This window comes from Eurytemora carolleeae, unplaced genomic scaffold, assembly GCF_000591075.1.
Source record: "Eurytemora carolleeae unplaced genomic scaffold, Eaff_2.0 scaffold1025, whole genome shotgun sequence".
Classification (NCBI taxonomy): domain Eukaryota; kingdom Metazoa; phylum Arthropoda; class Copepoda; order Calanoida; family Temoridae; genus Eurytemora; species Eurytemora carolleeae.
In genome coordinates, this window is record NW_019396917.1 from 70,377 (window position 1) to 95,295 (window position 24,919).

General features: G+C 31.9%; 2 protein-coding genes across 8 annotated transcripts; both read left to right on the forward strand.

The window, feature by feature from the left end:
* Nucleotides 1–191: 191 nt before the first annotated feature.
* Nucleotides 192–4,079, forward strand: LOC111710071 (uncharacterized protein CG1161). 7 transcript variants are annotated; one of them, XR_002766990.1, is made up of 6 exons: nt 192–372; nt 535–564; nt 1,477–1,629; nt 2,305–2,895; nt 3,110–3,817; nt 3,980–4,079. XR_002766990.1 is itself a non-coding variant. In XM_023484093.1 (4 exons), the coding sequence occupies exons 1-4, from the start codon at nt 211–213 to the stop codon at nt 2,353–2,355; spliced, it is 396 nt and encodes a 131-aa protein (XP_023339861.1). In that variant the 5' UTR covers nt 192–210; the 3' UTR covers nt 2,356–2,937. The 7 variants fall into 7 exon arrangements, 1 of the variants encoding a protein (XP_023339861.1); XR_002766992.1 differs by lacking the exon at nt 3,980–4,079 and having other exon boundaries at nt 3,110–3,210; nt 3,634–3,817; XR_002766993.1 differs by lacking the exon at nt 3,980–4,079 and having other exon boundaries at nt 3,110–3,210; nt 3,644–3,817.
* A 1,491-nt stretch (nt 4,080–5,570) lies between these two features.
* On the forward strand, nt 5,571–23,805 carry LOC111710072 (N-acetylglucosamine-6-sulfatase). The gene is made up of 16 exons (XM_023484094.1): nt 5,571–6,542; nt 7,003–7,092; nt 7,427–7,497; nt 8,022–8,100; nt 9,043–9,097; nt 9,709–9,779; nt 10,828–10,874; nt 11,279–11,339; nt 13,420–13,482; nt 13,667–13,732; nt 14,389–14,460; nt 19,267–19,313; nt 20,893–20,987; nt 22,267–22,390; nt 23,008–23,066; nt 23,732–23,805. The coding sequence occupies exons 1-16, from the start codon at nt 6,489–6,491 to the stop codon at nt 23,803–23,805; spliced, it is 1,128 nt and encodes a 375-aa protein (XP_023339862.1). The 5' UTR covers nt 5,571–6,488.
* Nucleotides 23,806–24,919: the final 1,114 nt, after the last annotated feature.

Here is a 24,919-nt window from a genome sequence, read left to right on the forward strand (position 1 = left end):
TGCGTACTTAATGATCCTTTAAATAAAAAGTTTTTCACAACAGATGAGACTTTAGATACTGGGAATGATTTATTAAAACCTTCATCTTAAATTTATTTGTCAGAAGAAGGGGATTTCTTTCAAGAAAATATTAACCCCTGTTTAGCAAGGTCATCTTGAGGTTGAACTGTGGTTAGAAGGACCTCCCTAAAATTTGATTTAACTTGATTTATGTTTAGATACGAGCAGCGCAACACGGGTGTGATCAGGTTCGTGGTGATCATGGTGATGGTCGTGATCGCTGTCCTGGTGGTGTATCTCGGATACATGTGGGCAGAGCCTAGGTGGAAACTAAAGAAACAGACAACTTATCATGCGCAATTAGAGGAAACGGTAGGTCTTTCCATCTAGAAGGCGGAGGGGGGAGGGAGCAAGGAAGGGGGGGGGNTTCATTCATTCTGATAATTAATTTGGATAGTTTTTGAATTCCAATATATCATCATGTATGGATATATTTACCATAAAATTAACTTATTTTTTTTCTGTTGCTGGCAGGACGTCCCCCTCACGCGTTCTCATAAAAGGGTCAGATTATCTATTTGAATGTTACAGTATATATTTTGTTGAAACACCACCCCCCCCTTCATTGATTTTTTTACCCCAACAATGTATAACAAATTGGTTTGCTTCTTTTCAACAAAATTGAAGGAAATTTATGTAAGAAATATTACTTGAGGGGCGAAACGTTCTTAACACGTCCGTTAGAACTTTCCGTCCAGTATATTTGCAATTTGCATGGGTTAGGATTAAAGTATATCGTGGCAGATCAGCTGTTTTTTATTAAAGTATATCGTGGCAGATCAGCTGTTTTTTATTAAAGTATATCGTGGCAGATCAGCTGTTTTCTATTAAAGTATTTTGTGGCAGATCAGCTGTTTTTTATTTTTTAATAAAGAACCTAGATGATTAATTGAATGGTTTGTTTAACAGTTAATTGACTGGGTAATTGCTTGATTGATTGATTGCCGCAAATAATGTACTTTGTCTGTTTCTATAAAGAAGCATGAACGTTTTTTTTTCCCTTTTTTTCTTACCATCCCTGTGACTTAGAAATTAAGCTAGAAAAAGAATATCTGTTAAAATTGAAGTGCGGTATGAAATGGATACATCAGATTAGGATTATATTATAAATATTTGTTCTCTTTTTTGTTCTTCGCGCAAGTATTTATTATACTTACTCAAATCCTGAAACTGCCCATGTTCTAAAATCATTATTATAAATATAGAGTTTTAACCATGCTACGGTACCAAATATTTCTTTTTATGATTTTTATTTTTTTCATTTTTTTGGGTTATGGTTTAGCAAAACTTGAAAATCATGAAACACCTAAGATTCATGTTTTTGAAAGTCGACCTTCACGGGGAAAAAGCATGACTGGATCATTTTTTACAGAATATTTTTTGATAAAATTTAAAAGTGACAATATGGTTGTTTAGATGTCTCTGAAGGACTATGACGGTGGTATACTACAGGAGAACGGAGATCATGGATTACTGCCGGATGTGACAGCGATCACCTCCCGAACCCGACACCCTGGCCGAGCGATCCTGCATCGGGTCGGAGATCGCCAGGATCGGTGGAAGCAACAGGCAAGATTTCAGTTTAGTTTTGATTTAAGGATCCGGAATTGAAGAGTATACAGGGGTACCCACTAAGGATGAGACTGTATAATATTCCTTTGTGGGTAACCCTGTATAATATTCCTTTGTGGGTAACCCTGTATAATATTCCTTTGTGGGTAACCCTGTATAATATTCCTTTGTGGGTAACCCTGTATAATATTTCTTTGTGGGTAACCCTGTATAATATTTCTTTGTGGGTAACCCTGTATAATATTCCTGTGTGGGTAACCCTGTATAATATTCCTTTTTGGGTAACCCTGTATACTATTTCTTTGTTGGTAACCCTGTATACTATTTGCAGAAATTTAGCATAGTGATTATAGGGAAGGGGTTTAGGACCACCGTAGAAATTTCTTGTTGAGGGGGGTATGCGGGATTTATATTTCTATGAACTTTTTCTAATCGAGGATGACGGGTATATTCTTATTTTTCGAGTTGAAAATTTATTGCATTCGAGAACCATGTGACGTCATTAGCTCAGATTCAACGTACTTTGCTTTTCCCGTTCAGTTTTCAGCTAGGTTATCATTCAAAGGTTGAAAGGGTTCCGTTGTGGATTGGAAATGCCATTCTATAACTGGCGGGTCACTTAAACTGACGTTCACAGTTTTTAATTTTTAAAAAAAAATTTATGTTTGCCAGGTTGAAGTTCAGAGGAAGAAAATTTACCAGGATCATTCAATTCTAAACTAGAACCTTCTACACAACACGATTCTAGTTGACAAGGGGAGGAGACACGAGTCACTTAATTCGATTCAAATTAAATCAAGTCGATCCACGTCGATCCAAGTCGATCCAAGTCGATTCAAGTCGATTCAAGTCAATTCAAGTCGATTTTCAAGTCGATTTTCAAGTCGATTCAAGTCGATTCAAGTAGGTTTTCAAGTCGATTTAAGTTGAGACGAATTGAGACATGTCGATAATTAAGTCGATTCAAATTCAAGTCGATTTAAGTTGGATTTTCAAGTCGATCCATTTCGTGACATGTTGATTGTGAATTCATGTCAATTTTAGTCGATTCAAGTAGATTTAAGCCGGTAACTGTGTTGACTTAAATCAGCAGAAGTCGATTCAAGCTGATGCATGTCAATTCAAGTCGACGTAAATCTACTTGCAGTCAAAATCTTTTAATCTTCCTTCCCGTATTTCTTCCAACTTTAAAAGTATATATTCAAGGCCTGTTCATTTAGGTCCCTTTCTATCTACCTCCTCTTTTATATTTTATATGTAGAGGTGTATATTTTTAAAATGTACACCCCCCATCACCACCAAAAGGCAAGTTTTTTCATTCTTTTTGATACTTTTCACTCAAAAAATGTGTTATTTTCCATGAAAATAAATTTAATTTTCCCAATTCAGCAAAAAAAAACTCTAAAAAAGTTTTGCACTCTGCGAAACCATATATAACTTATGGGAAAAAATAATTTTCAAGATTAACGATTTTTAGGAGAATATACACCCCTGTTTTTGTGTTTATCATTTCCTTTCAACCAGTCTTTGTATTCATATTATTTAATGTATCCTTGTCTACTCTGCATCAAAATATTGGTGAAAACATTAATACGCAATATGTAGCTAGTTCTGAAAACTTGGGAAGATTTTGATAAATGTCGTCGTTTCACCCATCTAGTCAACCAGTAGTTCTAATAGTGTTAGTGGGTTTTCGATTGAGCTATTTACATTTTAATTTTATTTTATACATTTTATTGAAAAATCCCTCTCCATCTTCTTGATTATACTTTCTATAGTTTATTACAGGCAAAAACATCGGTTTTTAACGTTAAATTATGATATGAATGATTTTTATGGGAAAAACGAGTAACTGTCAGTGAATGTTCAATATTTTTCCTAATTCTCAGAAAAATTATTTCTCCAGACGTTATCTTGAATTGTTTTAAATGTCAAAGTTACCAAAGTCTCTTCGCCTACCAATATTTTTACCTTTCTTTATTATTTTGAGTTTGTTTGAAGAATAAGTTAGTGCAGAGAAGTGTGACTGTTAACGACGACTTTCAAGCATTGTTTCAGTATTTCAGTGTTCTGAACACCCTGTATCCAATTATAATTTTAAATATTTTGATCATTTGTAATTTTATCAATCCTAGTTGTGACGATAATATATATTCTATTTTATGGTTTGTATAATGGTTACAAGGTAATTTGTGGATTTTTTCCCAATCACTCTAATCTCTTATCTCCCGTACGATTCACCCTTAAATTTTTTACTATTTTAACACAATCTATGAACATAAAAATATATTTTAAAGGGACTTTAAGTGTAATAATGGGTTTCAATTCATAAAATATCAAATATTAGGTTCTGTAAACAATAATAATTTATAATTTTTGTGTATTTCAATTTATTACTTGTGTTTTTACTTATATTCTTCTTCGCACAAAATAAAGAAATTATTCTATTTAATTTATTAATGAATTGAAATTTTACAGAAAAATGTATTATTTATATTTTACCACCAGTTTTAATGAATGTCACTAATATAACATGTAATAACTAGTTGTTTCAATACATTGATCTCAAAATTATTTTGCAATTTATTCTTTTTTTAACAACGAGAATCTGAAAGCAGTTTCATTAAAAAATTTTACAATGAGAACCAGAAATAAGTGGAATTTTTGTTATCTTCTTTTTTCTAGAAAAAAAACTATTTCTAAAATTAGATTTGTTATTAAAGAGATTTATTCAAAAATTTTAATCATATGTTAAAGAAAGATTTGTGACTTTCTTCTTATGATCCAAAATGTGATAAGTTTATAGTGATTTTATTCACAAATTTAACTTAGAAATTTTAAGTTTCAAGCAAAGAATTTTAAAACTTTGAACATCAAATAGTGTCTATAGAGAGGGACCGTTTCTTTCCGCTCAAATTCTGAACGAAAAATCGGCTTTTTCTCCGGCCACAGTTGTCTTTGAAAAGTAAGACTATTACCAATCAACAGCGCATAGGCTGTTTAGTTCACCCTGAAATTATCCAAATAAGTGAACGGTCCCTTTAATTTTTTTTTTGCTGTGGATCTTTTTACTGTATTTCAGATAAAGATGTAAATTAATTTCGAGGTTTATGCATATTGCGTAAAGATACTTCTAATAAATGCGTATTAGAGAAATTGCACATTTTTTCATATGGAAGCAATATAATGTTTTAAGTGAACTTAAGCATTTTTTTTTCTAATCACAACAATAATTGACCAGAGGGCATCCTCGACTGTCTAAGTCCTCAACTGTGTACGTCCTCGAATGTGTATGTCCTAATTATCTATATTATTTAAGAACCTAACGAGGAAATTTGGCATAATCTCAAATAAATTAAATTGTACAAATAAAAAAACAGCATCAATTCTGATTATTTCTCTATTGTTTTTAAGCATGAAGTGTGCAAGCCAGTTTTGCATGAAACCACAAATGAAAATAAATAGTTATGAAGAATAAAACTATGGATAACTAAATCAAAAGATTTATCAGACAGTCTCTTTAAATTATCACTATGACTACCTTACTTGTCCTATCTGTTTAATGATTGGTGTCACATGTCCTACTCCTATCTGTTTGATGATTGGTGTCACATGTCCTATCTGTAATGATTGGTGTCACATGTCCTATCTGTGTAATGATTGGTGTCACATTGGCTATCTGTGTAATGATTTGTGGCACATGTCCTATCTGTGTAATGATTGGTGGCACATGTCCTATCTGTGTAATGATTGGTGTCACATGTGTGTGTAATGATTGGTGGCACATGTCCTATCTATGTAATGATTGGTGTCACATATCCTATCTGTGTAATGATTGGTGTCACATGTCCTATCTGTGTAATGATTGGTGGCACATGTCCTATCTGTTTAATGATAGGTGTCACATGTCCTATCTGTGTAATGATTGGTGGCATATGTCCTATCTTTGTAGTGATTGGTGGCACATGTCCTATCTGTGTAATGATTGGTGGCACATGTCCTATCTGTGTAGTGATTGGTGGCACATGTCCTATCTGTGTAATGATTGGTGGCACATGTCCTATCTGTGTAATGATTGGTGGCACATGTCCTATCTGTGTAATGATTGGTGGCTTATCAAAACTTAAATCTTATCAAACTCAAATGTTCACTTGTGAAGAGGTCATATGCCCGTGTGCTGGCTTCCCGCCCCTTCTCCAGAGAAGCTTTATTAATGTTGGTAGATGAGTCTGCTGAGAGTATCTGAGGCGTATTCAGGGGGGGTGGCATGGGTGGCTCAGCCCCCACCCCCTGAGTCAGTGAACTCTATAGTTTTTGGTTATTTTTGCCACAAAGAAGGGTGTTGAGGCCCTCCCTCGAAAGAAACAATTTGTAAGCCCCCGCCTTAGACAAAATTCACCAATACGCCCCTGGAGCGGTTTTTCTTTTATTAGTTTGTAAAACCAATTCGCGAAACTCGAGAAAAAGCATTTATCTGTAATTGGTAATATTCTGACAGGATAACTTTATTTTAGGTATCAAGCAGACTCTTTAAAAGTGTCCACACTGAATATCGATATTATGCGTTCAACAATGTCCAAACATAAACTCAGATAGCTGTGTGTAATAACCAGAAAACAATGGAATAGGAAGACGACATGACAGCAATACTCAAGTGTATTTGATGTTGTTACAAGGCAAATTATATTTTACCAATAATTTAGTGAAATTGGTCTGATTACAATACACAATTGCCGTGTCTCCTGCTCATTAAGACCACAACTGATTCTAAAAGTCGTCTTTCCATTTCAGAGTTTTATGGTTATTACTGTAATAAACCACTTAGCAAAGTAAATTTGAGCATTTTAAGTTTCAATATGGGAGTGTTATGGTTAATCCTGGGGATTATAGTCTTTTTAACCAGAACAGAGGTAAGCATATTTTATAGGCATAATTTCAAGTGACACTCCATGCAAAGATATTAACGCCCGATTCACAAATGTATCATTAAAACCATTTGATCAATAATGTGGAAGATGTTGTCCATTCTTGAGGTTTAAATTGTTTTTAACATTCGAAACATTCATATGTAATTGTAATTCATTCTCAATCAAGCAAAGCTTTTAAGGGTACCCTTGTGAATCGGACATTGCCATCTTGCATTTTCATTATACAAGTTGTATGTCTACTAAAGTTTGGGGGGAGAGAGTATGTGTACATATTTGACTGAGACGAATTTGGAACCTGCATTTTTATCAAAACAATAATAAATTATAAAAAAGTGGGACTTTTCGAAAAGGAAATATAGGTTACTAACAGTTCATTTGCCTTTAACTAATTCCTGAGCAATCCTGTATACGCCCCTGTAGAGTTAATAATCATTATCTTCAGGGTATCAGAGCCAGATCGAATATTCTTCTATTTCTGACAGATGATCAGGATGTATTCTTGGATGGAATGGAACCATTACAAAAAACCAAGGTTTATTTCACTAATTTGAAAATATAAATTGTTATAATTGTTATTGTTTAAAAATTGTTAGAATTGTTACTGTTTAGATATTATTATAATTGTTATTGTTTAGAAGATTTTATTGTTCAGAAATTGTTACTGTTTCGATATTGTTATAATTTTTTTGTTTAAAAATTGTTATAATTGTTAATGTTTGATATTGTTATAATTGTTATTGTTTAAATATTGATATAATTGTTATTGTTTAGAAATTGCTTCAATTGTTATTGTTTAGAAATTGTTATAATTGTTATTGTTTAGAAATTGTTATTGTTTAGATATTGTTATAACTGTTTTTGTTTAGAAATTATTAGCTGAAAAGGGAATAACATTTTCGAATGCTTTTGCAACCACTCCTGTGTGTTGCCCTTCCAGGTATTAATGGGACTGTTAATGTGTAATATTGAGTCACTCTTCATGAAAATATGACAATAGTTCCTTAAAAACCTTTGTCTGATTAATAATGTGATAGATATTGTCGTTTTTTGGGGGGTTTTATTTTGATAATTCCCAGTTGTTTTCCTTCAGTAGAAATGCGCTTGAAAGTTTGGGAAATTTTTTTCTTTATTTTATTTTGATGAAACAATCTTTCCGCTGGATAGAATATAGAGAAAGATTTATCTTTTGAAGAAAAAAAATTGGTTTGGCTTTATATACACGTCAAAGTGGCTGAATCATTGGGTCCCAACTGTTAATGGCAACTCACATTACCACAGGGAAGCTAGCTCGAATATATGCTTTACAAGTTTTTTTTTAAATCCACAAATTTAAAAATAAAATCCGCATTTTCTTAAATTCTCAATTTAACAGCTAGAATATGAGTTAATTGCCGTTTTTATAAGATTAGCAAATGATTGCTGCCTTTAAAAAAGATGATTCAACAAATTTTTTTTTTTCAGAGCAAGTCTTCTAACTGGAAAATATCCTCACAATACTGAAACTATCAACAACACTGTGGCTGGAAATTGTGGAGGACAGGTGCAGTCAAAATATACTTTTAATAAAGGGGTATTTATTCTCAAGAATTAAACATTAAAAGTTTTTTCCATTTTTTATTTCCATTGTCTGATCAAGGATGCATTCGACGATAGAAATACTTATTTGTCTTGTTGAAAAATGACTATTTGAAATTATGATTTTTTTTAAAGTGAATTGCGCAATTATGCTTCTAATAAAGTAAAGAAAATCAACAGAATTTGACACCTTTTAGACAGAAAATGAACATTTATTTTCTATTGTTGCTTAGACAATGTTGTGAATTTAAAATTCCCTCTAATTCTCTTTAGCTTACAAAAATTTGCTTTAAAGAAAAAATATAAAGAACTAGGCTTTTAGAGCGCTTCACACCCATTGTCTATTTCAAATTGTGAACATTTTCTCTATGTATGCAATGAAAAACAAAACCTAAAAAAGTTTGCGGATTTAAAAAACAATTCGTGGATTTTCAAATTTAATGAAAATCAAACTTTTTGGAGGCAAATTTTTGAAATTTTGATCATTCATAAAACTTCCCTGGCTGGGGTCATGTGAGGTCAAACACAAAATTTGGGCCTGATCAGTTCAGCCATTTTGACGTTTATTGGATACTGTAATAAAAAACCCCATTTCATTTTTATCTTTGTAACCCGTAAATATACATTATTTAGTTCATTGACCCTATTTGCGGTCAACATATTTACCTGTACCTTTTTATATCTAAGTATAGACAGTTCAACACAGACTCATGTTATTTACGGATCATATATACCTGGATAGGTAGAGAGGATAGAGTTTGTGATAGATTAAAACAGCGTATTTAGGCTGATAAAGACTAAGGAGGGGTTTAGGCATTTTCTACAGATACAAAGGGACAGACAGACAGACAAACATACAAGCAAGGTAATTATAAAGATTGTTCTAAAGGAGTAAAATATTGTTTAGTATTGGAGAACTAATGGGGAGATGAATACATTTGCTTCTATTCTACAGAAATCAGGTTTCACTGTTAACTTGTTAAAAAAGTGTCAATTAAACATAATGATGTTTTTAAAAAAAGAATTTATGTGAATCCAATTTAATTTGTTATGATTCATGCAAACATAATGTATTCACCAAAAAAAGTTGTTATTTCTAATTTCAAAAAAAATGTTTTTTTTAAAAAAGATTTTATCGAATATCTCAAAGTAGTTCGTTTTCAATCAAAAATAATGATGTTTTGAATGTTTTTTTGTTACTTAAAAGAAAAAATGTTTCTCAAAATCTGTCAAAGTTTTTTACAAAACTCTTGTAATTTTGAAACAATCAGCCTGAAATTTCTAGTCTTTTAGTATAAAATTATACAAAAGACTTTTTTTGCGCACAAGGGATATAAATTTATTTTTCAAAGAGCCATAGGTTTTCACAGAGAAAACTGAAATTTTAGCTCTTAACCCTTTAAACCTTCGACAGATCAAGGATGTACTGGCCCAACCCTATCCTGTGCCAGCTTTGTTTAAACTTTTGTGGCGCGGCAATACTTTTTACAGTACCCAGCCTATCATAGGCATATTTGACCTACCCTATTAGCTTCGTCTAGTGTACTGGGTCCTACTCAACCTATTGTTGTAGGGTATGAGACTATGTATGCTGGAAAGTATATGAACCAGTATGGTACTCCAGAAGCTGGAGGGATTCACCAGGTGAAAGTAGTTGATCATTTTGTATCAAGGGCTGGGTGGACATTTTTTAAAAATTGTCGGTTAATGGTTAGTTAAAATAATGAAAAAGACCAACTTTTAAGGTTCATTCTTAGAACTGAACTTTAATGATCCATAGATATTTTACAAAAATTGTTAACCGTTAACGATTATTTAATGTATTGATGGTATGGTTTGTAGCGAACGAAACCTTTCGCGAAAAACTGAAAAAATGTTCGTTTGTATTTTGCAAACTTTTTGCGAAATTGAATGAAGCAAAAAATGCAAAAAAATATTTTACGAAAAATTCACATTTTGCAAAAGCATTTTCGCAAAAACCAAGGGTGTTGAAGCTGTATTTAGTCTTTTTTGCATTTTTTGTAAGCGAATGAAATGCCAAAAATTACAAATTTTTATGAAAAATGCGAAATTTTCGCGAAACAAAATTTTCTTTTCACTGCAAATCCTGGTTAATGGTGCTAGAATCTAATTTATACTTAGTATTGCCAGAATGAACTTTACTATTATTTTTAAAACGCATCCGTTTGTTCTTCTTTTCCCCTGTTTTTAACAGTTATTTTTGGTTGTTCATGATCATTAATGGGTTTTGCCATGTTACTAAAATCTTCCATTATTTTGTTTAAATCCTGCAGTTTCTTGATGGAACATTACCCAGCCCTTCATTTTTCACCTCTGCCCAACTTCAATAATCCAAAGAGGGGAAATTGAAAAGAAATGTTAAACAACTTTGTCCCAATGATAGCTTCAAATATTGAAACTGAGAATCGAAACAACAAACCATATTTTATCTTTAAAAGAAAGACAGTGTTTTTGTCCATTTTCCCATTATATTTAGGTTTAACATATGTCAAAATTGCAGACCTTGACTCTGATTTTTCAAAATATTTATACTCATTAATTCAAGTCAACATTTTCTAAAATTCATTAAAGCAAACTGTCTAAGCCAAGAAACCTTGAATTTTAGAAGAAAAGACTGTCCTTAGCTGCAAATACAGTGCATTATATTTGTTACTGAAGACTGTTAAAATAGGTTCCAGTTGGTTGGAGTCAATGGAATGGTTTGCAAGGAAATTCAAGGTGTTAACAATTAGAATTTAAATTTTTTTCATATGTTTTCTGGGATTACATTTTTAAAGTGGGGGGGGGGAGGACAAGTATATAGAATTTGTATGATAAAAAACAGTTTTTATTCCTACAAAGCCCGGAGTTTCATGCTGGAAATGCTTGTATTCAGAAAGTAATATCAGATAAAAAATGTAGCAATTAAATCATAAACTCTATGTATACCGTTTAAACTGAAACGTTTTTGTCAATAATTGCAAATAAAATTTTAGGAATATATAAAATTGTGATATATTCCTTATACTCTTTAAATTGAAAGAAGATAATTCTAAAAACACTTCTATTTCTAACAAAATGTTTTGCTAACATTGTTTACTTGACATGTATGTGTTACTCAATGCTCAAGGAAAACATTTTAGATATTACAATTACAAACTATCCATCAATGGTGTGGAAGAAAGTCATGGGGAAGATTATGAGGTATTTATTATTCTGACATTTAAAATCATTTGCTTTTCCTATTTTATCAAAAGAAACTTTAATTTATGTTTCTGTTGCAATTATATCAGGGGGTTTGGGGATTTTTGAAAAAAATATACACCCCTGACCTGAGTTTTAAACAAATTTTTTAAAGATCTAAATACTTATTGACTATATCATGGTCGAATTATTTATTATCACAGAAAACAAATCGATTTTTTGTAAAATCATGCTTAATCTGGACCCTAATAATTTCATCTTTTTTATGCTCTTTGAGGAAAGAAAATTCTACATCAAGTGTGTGCAGTGGACCAGGGTTCATTAGGAAAAAGTTCTGTATTGTCAAGAATGGTTTTTTCATCAAGTACATTTTCAGCTGATTTGAATTCTACTAGGGCATGATACACCAGCTGTATCTTTGGATCATAACTATTTTGTTTATTTCACCATGAGGTTTACAGATTTAGTAAATTAAGAAAGTGTTGAATGAAGTGAATTCCTATCCTTCAAGAATAGTTAGAATAGTTAGAAGATAAATTCGCACCCTGATCTCTAATCGTTCTTCTTAAATCTATTTAATTGAAATGTTATGTTATTATTATTGAAATTAGGTGGAAAAAATAATCAAAACAGCCAAGAGCTATTTTCCACCTAATTGCTTTATACTTGTACTGTTAATATAATCATCAATTTTTAATTGTAAACTCTTTCTGTATACAGATACATGTATTTTAGCAATAACTTTATCTTATCTTATCTTATCTTAGAAATAAGATAGTATTTAGGTTTGTAATAACTGAGATTTTGGCTGGGGGTTTTATTCCTCTTTTCCCACCTAATTGCTTTATACGTTTACTGTTAATATAATCATCAATTTTTAATTGTAAACTCTTTCTGTATACAGATACATGTAGTTTAGCAATAAACCTTATCTTATCTTATCTTATCTTAGAAATAAGATAGTATTTAGGTTTGTAATAACTGAGATTTTGGCTGGGGGGTTTTATTCCTCTAGGGGCTATGAATGGACTGCACATTCTGTACTTTAGACCAGGGGTCACATACTAGCCTTATATACATGGCAGGACATTCAACACTCTTTACTAGATTTGAGGGCCTGAGTGCCAATTAAGTTGCAGTCTTGTAAAAATAAGGGGCCCTCACAAACTGGGTTATCATTAGATCCCTGGGGTTTCTTGAGTTTTTCTCCTCTTTCTTCTCTTATGGGACTGGGACTGTGTCTGGGGTCCAGGGTTTTTTTGAAAATGAGAAGTACTCATTTCCTCCTTTACTCCACAGGTTAAATTTGACCTTGAGTCCAGCTTTTACACAGTTATATTCATTTATGATGAGTTGAAGACTGATTACAAAGATTCCTGGTCCCGCCATTTTATTCAGCTGATAGGGGGTCAACAGGGTTAGGAAGGGTTTAGGTGCTCACAGTTCAGTGTCGGGGGAACTGCATTAAAAATAAAAATATGAAGTGACAAGAAAAGTTGGATATTAATTAGATAAATAGCTAGATATTTTTTAGCTCACAAATCACAATAAATACATTTAAAAATTTATAGTTTATAAATAAATTGTTACTAGCCACAAGCAAGGGCTACAGCCTAACCATGTTCTGGTAGTTTTGATTGGCTGGTTCTCTAAAGTTTAATACATATATTTTATTTTTGGAAATTAACAGACCACATAGGAAAAAAGAAGGAAGGAAACAAAAAGTAGTGAATTTTTAGGGAAAGGTATAGTAGTGTAGAGGGAAAAGGAAGGAAGGGAGAAACCCCAGCATCAACAAATCCAATTTTTGACAGAGTGGGTTTCCAGACTTATAAATTATATGAGAAGCATTTCTTGTTTTATATTTAAATTCCTTATATTTAGAAGACAGATGTTTTTTCAAATTCGTTTTAAAATTGAACAATAAACATTAACTATTTGTTATCTGTATCAAAATGACACCTAAAAACATAATTAAAAAAGTGATTTAAATTGATTTATTTCAAATGTGATTTTTTCAGGTACCTTACAGGACACAACCTAGCAAAGTTTAACTATTTCGATTTAAAATTTTTTTCAGACTGACTATCTTACTGATGTTATTGGAAGAAAAGCAGAAGGGTTTCTAAATTCATGGAACAAGGAAGAGAAAATCAAAGAAAAAAAATTAGTTTTTATTCTGTAAATAGCTTAAGAGGATTAAGTCGGAATATGATTTGGATTTGAAAACAAATTTTAGCTTATTATTATCAGAGTATGATAGTAAATGATAAAACTTTTATCATATTTAAAGAAGCTTATATGCTTAAATTCATGATTATCTTCAGAGCTCTCCTTTCCTGATGGTTCTTGCTACTCCAGCTAGCCATGCACCCTTCACCCCTGCACCTCAGGCAAAGTCTTTTACAATTTGTTACACCTTGCTTCTTATGTTCAGGATAAAATTTCAACCCACATTCCACTGAAGTTAACTTGCATGCAATAAGCTCTTTAATTCTAAGCAATTCCGCACAATTCTGCGTAGCTCCCCAAAATAAAAATCTGTGTGAAAACCTTACTTCCAGTGCCATTGATTATTAAGTAGGAACCTTTAGACATGATACTTACTGACTAAGATGGAAACAAATGCACCATTCACAGCTGCTCCTCAGGCTAAGATTTCTTATTGTTACACCTTGCTTCTTATCTTTTAGTTAAAATTACTTTTCATCCCTCTGAGTTAGGGTTTCCAACTCAAGTGGAGTTAACTTGCATGCTTTTGTAAGCGTTTTAGTTCCGTTCATTTTCAGGCAATTTCAAGCAGTTCCGCGCATTTCTGCACGATTCTTTGCAGTTTTGGGCATTTCTGCACAATTCTGTTCAATTCTGTGCAGTGAAATTTAGTTTGGCAGCCCTACTTTCAGTGCAATTTATTTTTTAATAGTAACCTTTTAAACCTAATAACTGGAATTGTATCCAATCTGCTCTTTACGCTGAAGTCACTAAGATTAGTAAAGACAAATGTTTGATTTGCTCTGTGTAAAATTGGACTAAGTCTGTGTTTGTTTAGTATAAAGATAATTATGCTAACTTGACAGCCCCTCAAATTCCATCCTACAATCAGCAACCTGGCAGCTCAAAGGTAAATATTAAATCAATTCAATAAAAATAATCTTAATTTTAGCATGCCACAGGCCACTACTAGATGGTGATGGGCAAGAGCAAGATTTGTTTTTCAAACTTTTTTAAGGTGTTTGAACTGATAAACAAGACCACATAAATGAATTTAAAAACTTATTCTGTAAAAATTTGTTAAATCTATGCAAAATTGTTACCCAAAAAGAACACAATTATGTAAAAAACTACCGTTTTTGGTCTGTTTCTTGCATATATCTTCTCCCAGGGTTAATATTTGGCATAGCGTAACAAAGGCAAATGTTTAGAAGAAAAAAATCTATTTTGAAGTTTTATAAACCTCTAAGATATTTGTGGAACATTTAAAAGTACAAAAATCTAAAAAGTTTTTTTGAAAGCAATTCTTGCTGTTGCCTATTAGTACCACTAGTTCTGTGTAGTTTTCAGGGCTTAGATTTATTTTCACTTCACACTTTAATTTTATGATTGACCCAGAAAATTGTAAATATTTGTGAAAATTAAATTTTTTATGAATATGTACATTGTACAATAGGAAACCCTTCTGTCACAATTCCTTTTTTCCCTTTTTTAATGAAAACAAGTTTTTTGGGATGATATTTTTATTATCAAATGATGACATATAGATAAATCATAGACCTGTAGACCAATATGTCAACCCAAATTTTAAGACCATCATGCAAAAAGTATGAAAATTATTATGTGTTTAAATGTCTATTGAAAACTAGCTGAAGGGCTCGGCATTGTCCATGGAAATTGAAATTTGAAAGTAAAAAAAATTTCGATTTTTTAAAAAATTCAGTCCATTCCGTCCAGCTGTTTGGCCGGCTATAGGCAACAATATATATGAATGTCTTGTTTTATTATATAGAAGATAAATAGATGAACTAAGGTTACATTTTATTATGATTTTTTTATTGTTATCTTTACAGTCATTGGTTTTTAAACATCAAGCATAGGATTACTACATCTGTACGCTAAACAGTCTATATTTAATAATTTAATAAATCTGGAACTTGTACTGGGTCCAGTAAATGGGTCAGGCATAGATTGGACCTCTGTGCCCTACTGTCTTCTTTTGTTTCTAGGTTAAAATTATACACAACAGATATTTTGCAAACATTATGATAAATGATAGGTATTAAAATTTTTGCTTAACAGATTCAAAGCATGCAGAGCATCATAACTGCACAGTCCAAGTTTGGAATGAGTTACAAAATTTGACAAAAATGAAGCTTTTAAAGTTTGTTCAAAATTTTGCGGATAGCAGATAAAGGCAAACACCGGATGGGAGAGGAGAGTGCGCCCAAGAATTCATTATAGAGTACCGAGAAAAGAAAGCAAGATTCTCAGCTAGTTCAATTAAATACAGGGTTCAGAAAAAGAGAAAGATTCTTTAAAAATAGTTCTTTCTTGTAAAGTGGCGAAATAAAAGGACATCAAATAAAAAGTGCTTTTTTTTCTTTTTAAAATTTGCCGAAATATAATTGAAAGATGCACAATCAAGAAAAAAATGAAGAACAATATAAATAAATATTTAAAAATATTGTAAATTTAATTAAAATAAATTATTAAAGTTAAAAAAGTTTAGAAAATTAAAAACTCCAGATTATGTAAGTCACTATCAAAGGCTTATATTTGTTTGAAAACATAAGACTTTGTATTTAAGTGAACAGATTATATATTTGTTTTACATAGCTTAACACTTGTTCATCGAAAAGAACTAGTATGACTGGCAAAACCAAAACAAACATTAGAGTAGCAACAGAAATTAGATTAATTGGAGATTCATTCATATTTCTAATGTCAAACTTTAGCAGTAAATTGATAATGATTGTAACTATAAGAAAGTTCGCTACTAAAGTGAATGTTGAAGTTCTGAGGATGAAATCTTTCATTTGCTTGATCAGTGTTTTCTGGAGAACAGTCACCGGAGCCTTCAGAGGAGCAATCTCTTGGTTTCTTACAGATCCCTTCATAACATGAAGATCAGATGCCTTCAGGGTGTTTCTTCGTTTCATTTTGACCTGAGCAACAGGTACTTTTAGATCTCCAGTTGAGCATGATCTTTTCAGGCTTTGAGATGGTTTTATGTCCTTCTTACCCTGGGTATTCAATGGTGGAAGATGGTTTGCTGCCCTCGCTGATAGGGGTGCAGTGTGTTTTATCTTTTTCAGTAACCTCTTCAGAAAGATTCCAAGTTTGGCAATTTCTAATAAGCAGGATAGAGATAGAAAGACGACAGGGTAGTTAACTTCAAAACATTGTAAAACATCCTTCTGGTTGTTCAAAGTTGAAAGAGGGGTACTTGATGGCTGCCATGCAATTCCCAGTTCTATTCTGACAAGCAATACACTAATAGTTTGGTAGAACTTTGAGTAGGTTAACATGCATCTGACATGATTTATCAGTAGTTCAGAAAAAGCCACCATGATGATAAATCCGACAGAGCATCTCAAACAGGTTTTTCTGTTGATGTTTTGGAATCTTGCCGGACTAGCAATCAAAAGAAGTCTAGCCAAAGACAATGTGAACATTGAAGTGCTTAAAGCACTGCCAATCGGTAGACGATTCAACACATACTTGGCTACTTCTGGGAACTCCAAGAAGAATGTAGTTAGCTGATCATGAAATACATTTGTCAAAACACTTGCTGTAAATATCTGAATTGTGCCGAGTTCCTGGAGGACGAGAAAGAGTATGCAGAGTCCCGTAATGATAGTTTGCTGGGTACTTTTTAGAAGAAAGACTTGAATGATCGCACAGGATGAGAAGGATAGTATTGAACACACTACATCTACAATAAGTGTGTATAAATGTGGTGTTTGTGGTTTAAATATTACAAAGCAGCTGTAAAATCCAGTGAATACCCAGATTCCAAGTTTTTCAAAATTCATGATACCCTTATTTGTTATTCATGGCTTCTAACTAGATTTTCTCTCATGTTTATGTCACACCATTTTTGAAAAAAGGTGTTTCTAATTCAAGCTTCTTCTCTTTTCTGAGAGAAGAATTCTGACTCTGATGTTTGCCATGATTTCTCTGTGGTTACTTATGTTGCTATGCAACGGAGGGGCCTCTCTTTTTATATCCACGCAACAAATGAACTACTTGAGCGAATGGTGCTATCCACCAGAACATGGTTGGTTAAATTTGTTAAGGTTATAATAATAATGTTTGAATGAGATTTTTAATTTTATATTTTAACATTAGTGAAATAGATCAGAAAAATGTTGAAACCCTGAATTGGGTATGAAAATACAAATCGCCATAATCAATTTTTTTATCAGATAAAATTACAAATTGTCCACTTAGGTTAAATTTAATCTTAAAATAATAATATATAATAATGATAGAAAACCTGTTCAAACCAGATATTTTCCTTTACAAAAAACTAAACAATGTTCCAACAACAAAATCTTTTGATCATTTAATAAATGGAATAGCTAATTATTAAAACTCTTTCATGCTTTCATTCTGTTAACATCAAATTTCTATTTAAAGGGACTGCAAAGGAAAAATGAAAGCGGGTATAGGCTGAAAGCTAATCACTTTAGCTCTCGATCGTGACCCACAAAAGTTATATCTGATGTTCCTATCTTGAGAAATTGATATACAACTTTGTCAAATTTATATGAAAATTTATATATATACAATTTTGTATAAAAGTAGTGGGTTTAGATAGATCAAATTCAGCAAGTAAGCAACCAATTTGAAAACGATGATATCTCAGAGAAAGCTATTTGTAACTTACGTTTACTCCAATTCTAATTTTATATTTTTTATTTCTATTTTTAATAGATTTAATTCATAATATTATTTATAAGTCCGTATTACTTGACCAGAAATTCCACCAATGGCAGTGCAGTAAAGTGGTCACGTGATACAGGCGGAGACACGTGACCAGTATACTGCTCTGCCATTGATGATAGTTCTGGTCACGTAATTTAAGTTTCAGAGTTTCAAAATGTTACATACAGTGAAACCCTTAATAACGAATACATCGAAAGAATTCATCAAATGTCGTATTCTTAACTTTCTGACATTGGTATGTTGCAGACACTTAGTTTTTTAATTAAATGATTATATGGAACTCTTTAAAACTGTTCCCGCATATTCATGGTTATTTATTTATTTTTGCGAATACTGAAATTTACATAATGTAGTATAAAACTCATTGAAAAATTGTCAAGACGACATTTGATAAAGTTTTCCGATGTATTCGTTATTAAGGTTTTAATGGTATATTAATTTTCGTAGGATTTTAACACAGTTTTATATCAATTTCTCGAGACAGGAACATCAGATAAAACTTTCATGGGTCGCGATCAAGAGCTAAAGTGATTAGTTTTCAGCCTATACCCCCTTTCATTTTTCCTTTACAGTCCCTTTAAGCTGAATTAAATTTGCTTAAAGTGACAAGAAACTTTATTTGGGTATTCATATAACTCTAAGATTTAAGTTCTGTGAAATTTTATAGAAGCAAAAACTCAATTTATTTATTCATTTGGAATATTTTTGTCAATAATTAGGAATGTTAGATTAGTTTGGCTCCTCTTTGTTTCAAAAAAATGGCGAAAATACACAATTTTTAAAATTCAATTCAAAACACGATCAAGAAACAGAAAAGATTCTAAGTTATAAGAAAAAAGTTTAATATGTCAATCTTATTATTTGTTGATTTAAGTTCCAAAAACAAATAGATCTTAAAAGATTTGATGTCAATTGGTGATGAAAGTTGACTTCGAAACAAAAGGCATCAGTCAAAATTTCATTAACAGTCCCTTTAATTCAGCACTGGTTCCTGCGCACAGAGCCCCAGATACTTTCTAAATCTGTCAGGTAAACCCACATAATTCCATAGTACTATGAAAAGTTACATCAAGTGTACTCAATCACTGTCAACCCGAGTCATTTCAAGTATCAAATTTTAAGCGCTGTACAGCACAGACTGTATAAGGAAATTGAATGATCAATTTCGAGTATCAAATTTTAAGCGCTGTACAGCACAGACTGTATAAGAAAATTGAATGATCAATTTCGAGTATCAAATTTTAAGCGCTGTACAGCACATACTGTATAAGGAAGATGAATGATCCATTTCGAGTATCAAATTTTAAGCAGCAAGACCAAGCTGTACAGCACAGACTGTATAAGGAAGATGAATGATCAATTTCAAGTATCAAATTTTAAGCAGCTAGACCAAGCTGTGCAGCACGGACTGTATAAGGAAAATGAATGATCAATTTCGAGTATCAAATTTTAAGCAGCTAGACCAAGCTGTGCAGCACAGACTGTACAAGGAAAATGAATGATCAATTTCGAGTATCAGATTTTAAGCAGCTAGACCATGCTGTGCACCACAGACTATATAAGGAAAATAAATGATCAGTTTCGAGTATCAAATTTTAAGCAGCTAGACCAAGCTCTACAGCACAGACTATATAAGGCAAATGATTGATTCAATTCAAGTATCAAATAAATTTTAAGCAGCTAGACCAAGCTATACAGCACAGACTGTATAAGGAAATTGAATGATCCATTTCAAGTATCAAATTTTAAGCAGCTAGACCAAGCTGTACAACACAGACTATATAAGGCAAATGATTCATGATTGATCAATTTCGAGTATCAAATTTTAAGCAGCTAGACCAAGAGCTGTACAACACAGACTATATAAGGGAAATGAATGATCCATTTCAAGTATCAAATTTTAAGCAGCTAGACCAAGCTGTACAGCACTGTTACGCGAGCCATGCTGTGTGTATAAAGTCTGCTTGTCACCCCTGTGTATTTCTGAGTTCTCCCTGAAGATCTGTTCGGAATGTATTGTGAAAGAACTAGAAAATGAATGATCAATTTCGAGTATCAAATTTTAAGCAGCTAGACCAAGCTGTGCAGCACAGACTATATAAGGAAAATGAATGATCAATTTCAAGTATCAAATTTTAAGCAGCTAGACCAAGCTGTACAGCACAGACTATATAAGCCAAATGAATGATCCATTTCAAGTGAAATTTATTTGCAATGCCCTGGTTTTTTATTTTGCTTTACTCACTCACTTTATACTTATTTATAGCACTAGACATGTATACATTTTAGAACTAAAAAGTACATATTTTATAGTTCTAGTTTTTAAGAAATTGGTATTAAACTTTTATAGATTTTTGCGTGAGATCTTGCAACCTTTGGATCAATGTGAACTAAGATTTCAGAAAGACTAATTATTTTTGATGCTGTTATGAAGCAAATAGTTTTTAAATCAATTTATTAAGTGAAATACTGGTTTTCATGTTCATCAGACTATTTAAATCTATAAAAAATAACAGTTCTCTTCCTATTCCACAGTATTCCAGGTCTCACTGTACTAAATCAAATTCAATTTCATAGATTTGTGTTTCTAATCTTGGCTTTACTTTAGGGATTCCATTGATATGGTTTACAGGAATAGATGGAGAACATTACTATCTGTTGATGATCTTGTGAGTAAAACAATTCATCATCTTCAAGATATAGGTAACAAAAGATAATAGCTGAGACTTTAGGCGGACCTTAATCTTTGATGCCATTTTTCATCTTTTTCATATATTTTGTTTTTGTACAGTCATCGTCGTATATAGCAATACAATGAAGACGACTTATATTTTAATGTTTTATTTCCATCAAGCTTTTAAAACATCATGGATACACATAAACATGGAAAACTGTAAACTTGTAGATTGAGAAATCTTATTAGAAATCAAAACTTAAAAAATCTTCTTCATTGGATGTATTGATATATACGCGGATCACTGAGCATAAAGTTTACTATATTGAGATGGGCGGGTTAGTTTTTTCTCATTTTTTTGTTCATTATTCATTCACGACCCCCTTTTTAATGGTTTTTGAACTATTTTTTCTTTCTGAATCATCGTATTTTAATATAATTTGTAAGTTTTTTGACTGAAAGATCGTTTAGTAAAATTGTTTTTATAAAAACTATCGCTTTAAAACAACTATCGTTCTTTTTTCTTTGAAAAGTCCAATTCGTGTGTTCATTGTTCGTTGATTTTTCTGAAAGACGCCAGATCCTTAATAGAGTGTAGAGTGTAGATATCCTAGGTAATAATGACTTGAGAATTTATGCTGTAGAGACGATACAGAAAGTTTTAAAAATTTTAGACTTTTCAAGATTTTTTTTTTTGAGTTGGGAATTAGACATGTCGAGAGTAACGTTAAAAACGTATGCAGTTCCTTTAACGGATATAACATGTATACAGTCCCTTTAATACCTTTAAGTGTGTGTGTTTAGGTGAGCTGGTAAATACCTATATTATCTTTACCAGCAACCACGGATATCACATATATACTGCAGTCCTTTAAATGTGTTAAACCATGTGTTTAGGTGAGCTGGCAAATACCTATATTATCTATACCAGCAACCACGGATATCACATATATACTGCAGTCCTTTAAATGTGTTAANCTTTCACGGATATAACATGTATACAGTCCCTTTAATACCTTTAAGTGTGTGTGTTTAGGTGAGCTGGTAAATACCTATATTATCTATACGAGCAACCACGGATATCTCATATATACAGTCCTTTAAATGTGTTAAACCATGTGTGTTTAGGTGAGCTGGCAAATACCTATATTATCTATACCAGCGCCCATGGATATCACATATATACAGTCCTTTTAATGTGTTAAACCATGTGTTTAGGTGAGCTGGCAAATACCTATATTATCTATACCAGCAACCACGGATATCATATATATACAGTCCTTTTAATGTGTTAAACCATGTGTTTAGGTGAGCTGGCAAATACCTATATTATCTATACCAGCGACCACGGATATCACATGGGGGAATTTGGACTCACTATTGATAAACGCCAACCATACGAGTTCGATATCAGGGTTCCTCTCTTGATCAGGTTTTTTAAAGTTTTATATTTTTTCTTAATTTTTCTACAAATATTCTGTTTTAAGATTAATTGAATATTTGTTTCAGTTTTTTATTTAGTTTTTAAAATTTTACCATTATCCAGCCCCACTTCGATTGGATAAACAAAACACATGTATCGAATATATAGATGAAGGAATATCAAGAGATGGACTATTTAACAAAAAAAGTTTAGTAACAAATTAGTTTTAAGATTTAAAAAAAAAATTAATTTTTTAAAGGATTCAGTTTAGAATTCTACAGTGTTAAATAAAATATAATTTTGAACTTGTAAACATTTCTATCTTTGAAGTTTACAAAGAAAATAAACTCAAGTGTTAATAAATTTTTTTGGGGGTTTACCCTTTATTACCATTTATACCATTTTCTAGATTTTCGAAAACCTGTTAGAAATTCTCAATTACTTTTTTCTATTTTTTTCTTTTAAGATCGGGAAAGAATACCGAGAAAATATCAAAAATCTATTTTTTGTAAAATTATATTCTTGATTTTAAAAGGATTAAAAATATGTTTTTTCCAAATTTTCATATTTTATAACCCTTTTTAAAAATACAAAAAAAAAATTATATTACATTTTTTAACATTTAGGGGTCCGAATATACCTATGAATACAACTTCTAATACACCGGCTCTTCTTATTGATCTTGGTAGGTTCTTTAAGGATTGAAATGATTAGAAAGATTAATCTGTATAATAAAGCTCTTTTCTCATATGTACAGGGTTACCCACACAGGATGAAACTGTAAAGACGACCCAAAACTCTAAAAATATGACGATTTGAAGCTTGATTTTTTGTTTCTGCATTCAAATGAGTTTTTGAATGGTTAACTAAATAATCAAGCTCAGAAATATGCCAGTTTAGGCCTACNGAAATTTTGTGATTATTATCTCTAGAAATTTACTTCTAAAATTAGGTTGACAAATAAATGCAGCAAATTATATCAAAAATCAAGACGACATTCAAGTCATCTTGCATACTGTCATGTTTCGTGGGACACCCTGTATGTTAAAATACGAAAATAGTTTGAACTTATTGATCTGCAGTTCACATAAATTTCCCTAGACGGGGATGGTTCATTTGGCGTACTGTCCTGTTTTACCTTATATAGTTAACTGTACAGCTGCTTGAAACTCGGCCTGGTACTTGAAATGAACTAGAGTTTACTTGAGCTTAAAGTTGTTTTTCCCTTTCCTAGCAATAAAGAAATTGTTAAAGTGATTTTCTCTTTTCCTTTTATAATATTTTTTGAACCTTAGATGATAATTTTAAGTGTTATATCTGTCAAATCTCTTGTTAGATTATTTTGTTAAGCCCCAACAATACTGGATATGGCTGGAATAAAACCTTCAGATGATATGGATGGAGTATCTCTTATAGCCAGGTAATTATTCAATCAGAGGTGTATATTTTTAAGATTTACCCCCGCGAAAAAAAGAAAAAAATTGATCAATAAACGGCAAGTTTTTTCGTTTGTTTTTTTACTTATAACCTAAAAATTTATTTATTTTCCTACATTTTTTTTGTGCAAACTGGCATAACATTTTTTAGAAGGGGGGGGGGATGCTTTATCGAAAAATATCAGTAATCTAAGGTATGCCTTTAAAAGTCAATTTACTCAACCTAGAATCTTTTAACCAAGCAGAACATATTACATTTCTAAAAAAAAATTAGGCTTTAACTTTAGGAAGCTCATTCATTTTCAATAGCTTTTTAAAAATGCAGGGGACATTAATTCCAAAACTAACACTTGGCCCATTTCTAACACAGAGTGTTAAATGTAAAAATCTAGCTCTAACAACAAAAAGTTTTTTAAATTTATTTTTAGAGCACTGACTGACCTTTATAAAGTAAATTAAATCAAAGACGACATTTCATATCACCAGTTGTATTTTGTTCACCTTGTGTTTATCAGCCATCTTTCATCCTCCTTATGTGTCTCTAGCTTCATAATCACATCATACTTGACATCACAGGGCAGACACTTTGCAGTATACGACTTCCAGGTCATAATTCCTTTCCAGTCTTTAGGCCCAACCTTACCATTCGTTTCTTCTAGTACGTAGTCGATAAACTCAGGGAAGGAGGGAACAGTTGCTACCTGGGTAAACATACAGGGTGTCCCACGAAACATGACAGTTGAAAGACGAATTGAAGGTCGTCCTTTGATCTTAGAAGTAGTTTGTGGCATTTATTCATAAACCTATAAATTTTAGAAGTAAAATTCTTAAGTTAATCGTCACAAAATACTTATCTTATCATTTTCAAAATGTGATCTGCAGTTTTTGTGCTTTCAACATTGACGAAGAAAAATTTCGCTCAGATTTCGACAATTTTGGTTTTATTAAAATAATTGAAATCTAAACAAAATCCTTAATATCTCGGGTCAAATTGACAGCCTAAAACTTCTGGATGTCACAAGTAAATTCAAAGATCTGAACGATTTTCAAGTCGTCTTTCTACTGTCATGTTAGTTCCGTGGGACACCCTGTAGTTATAGGA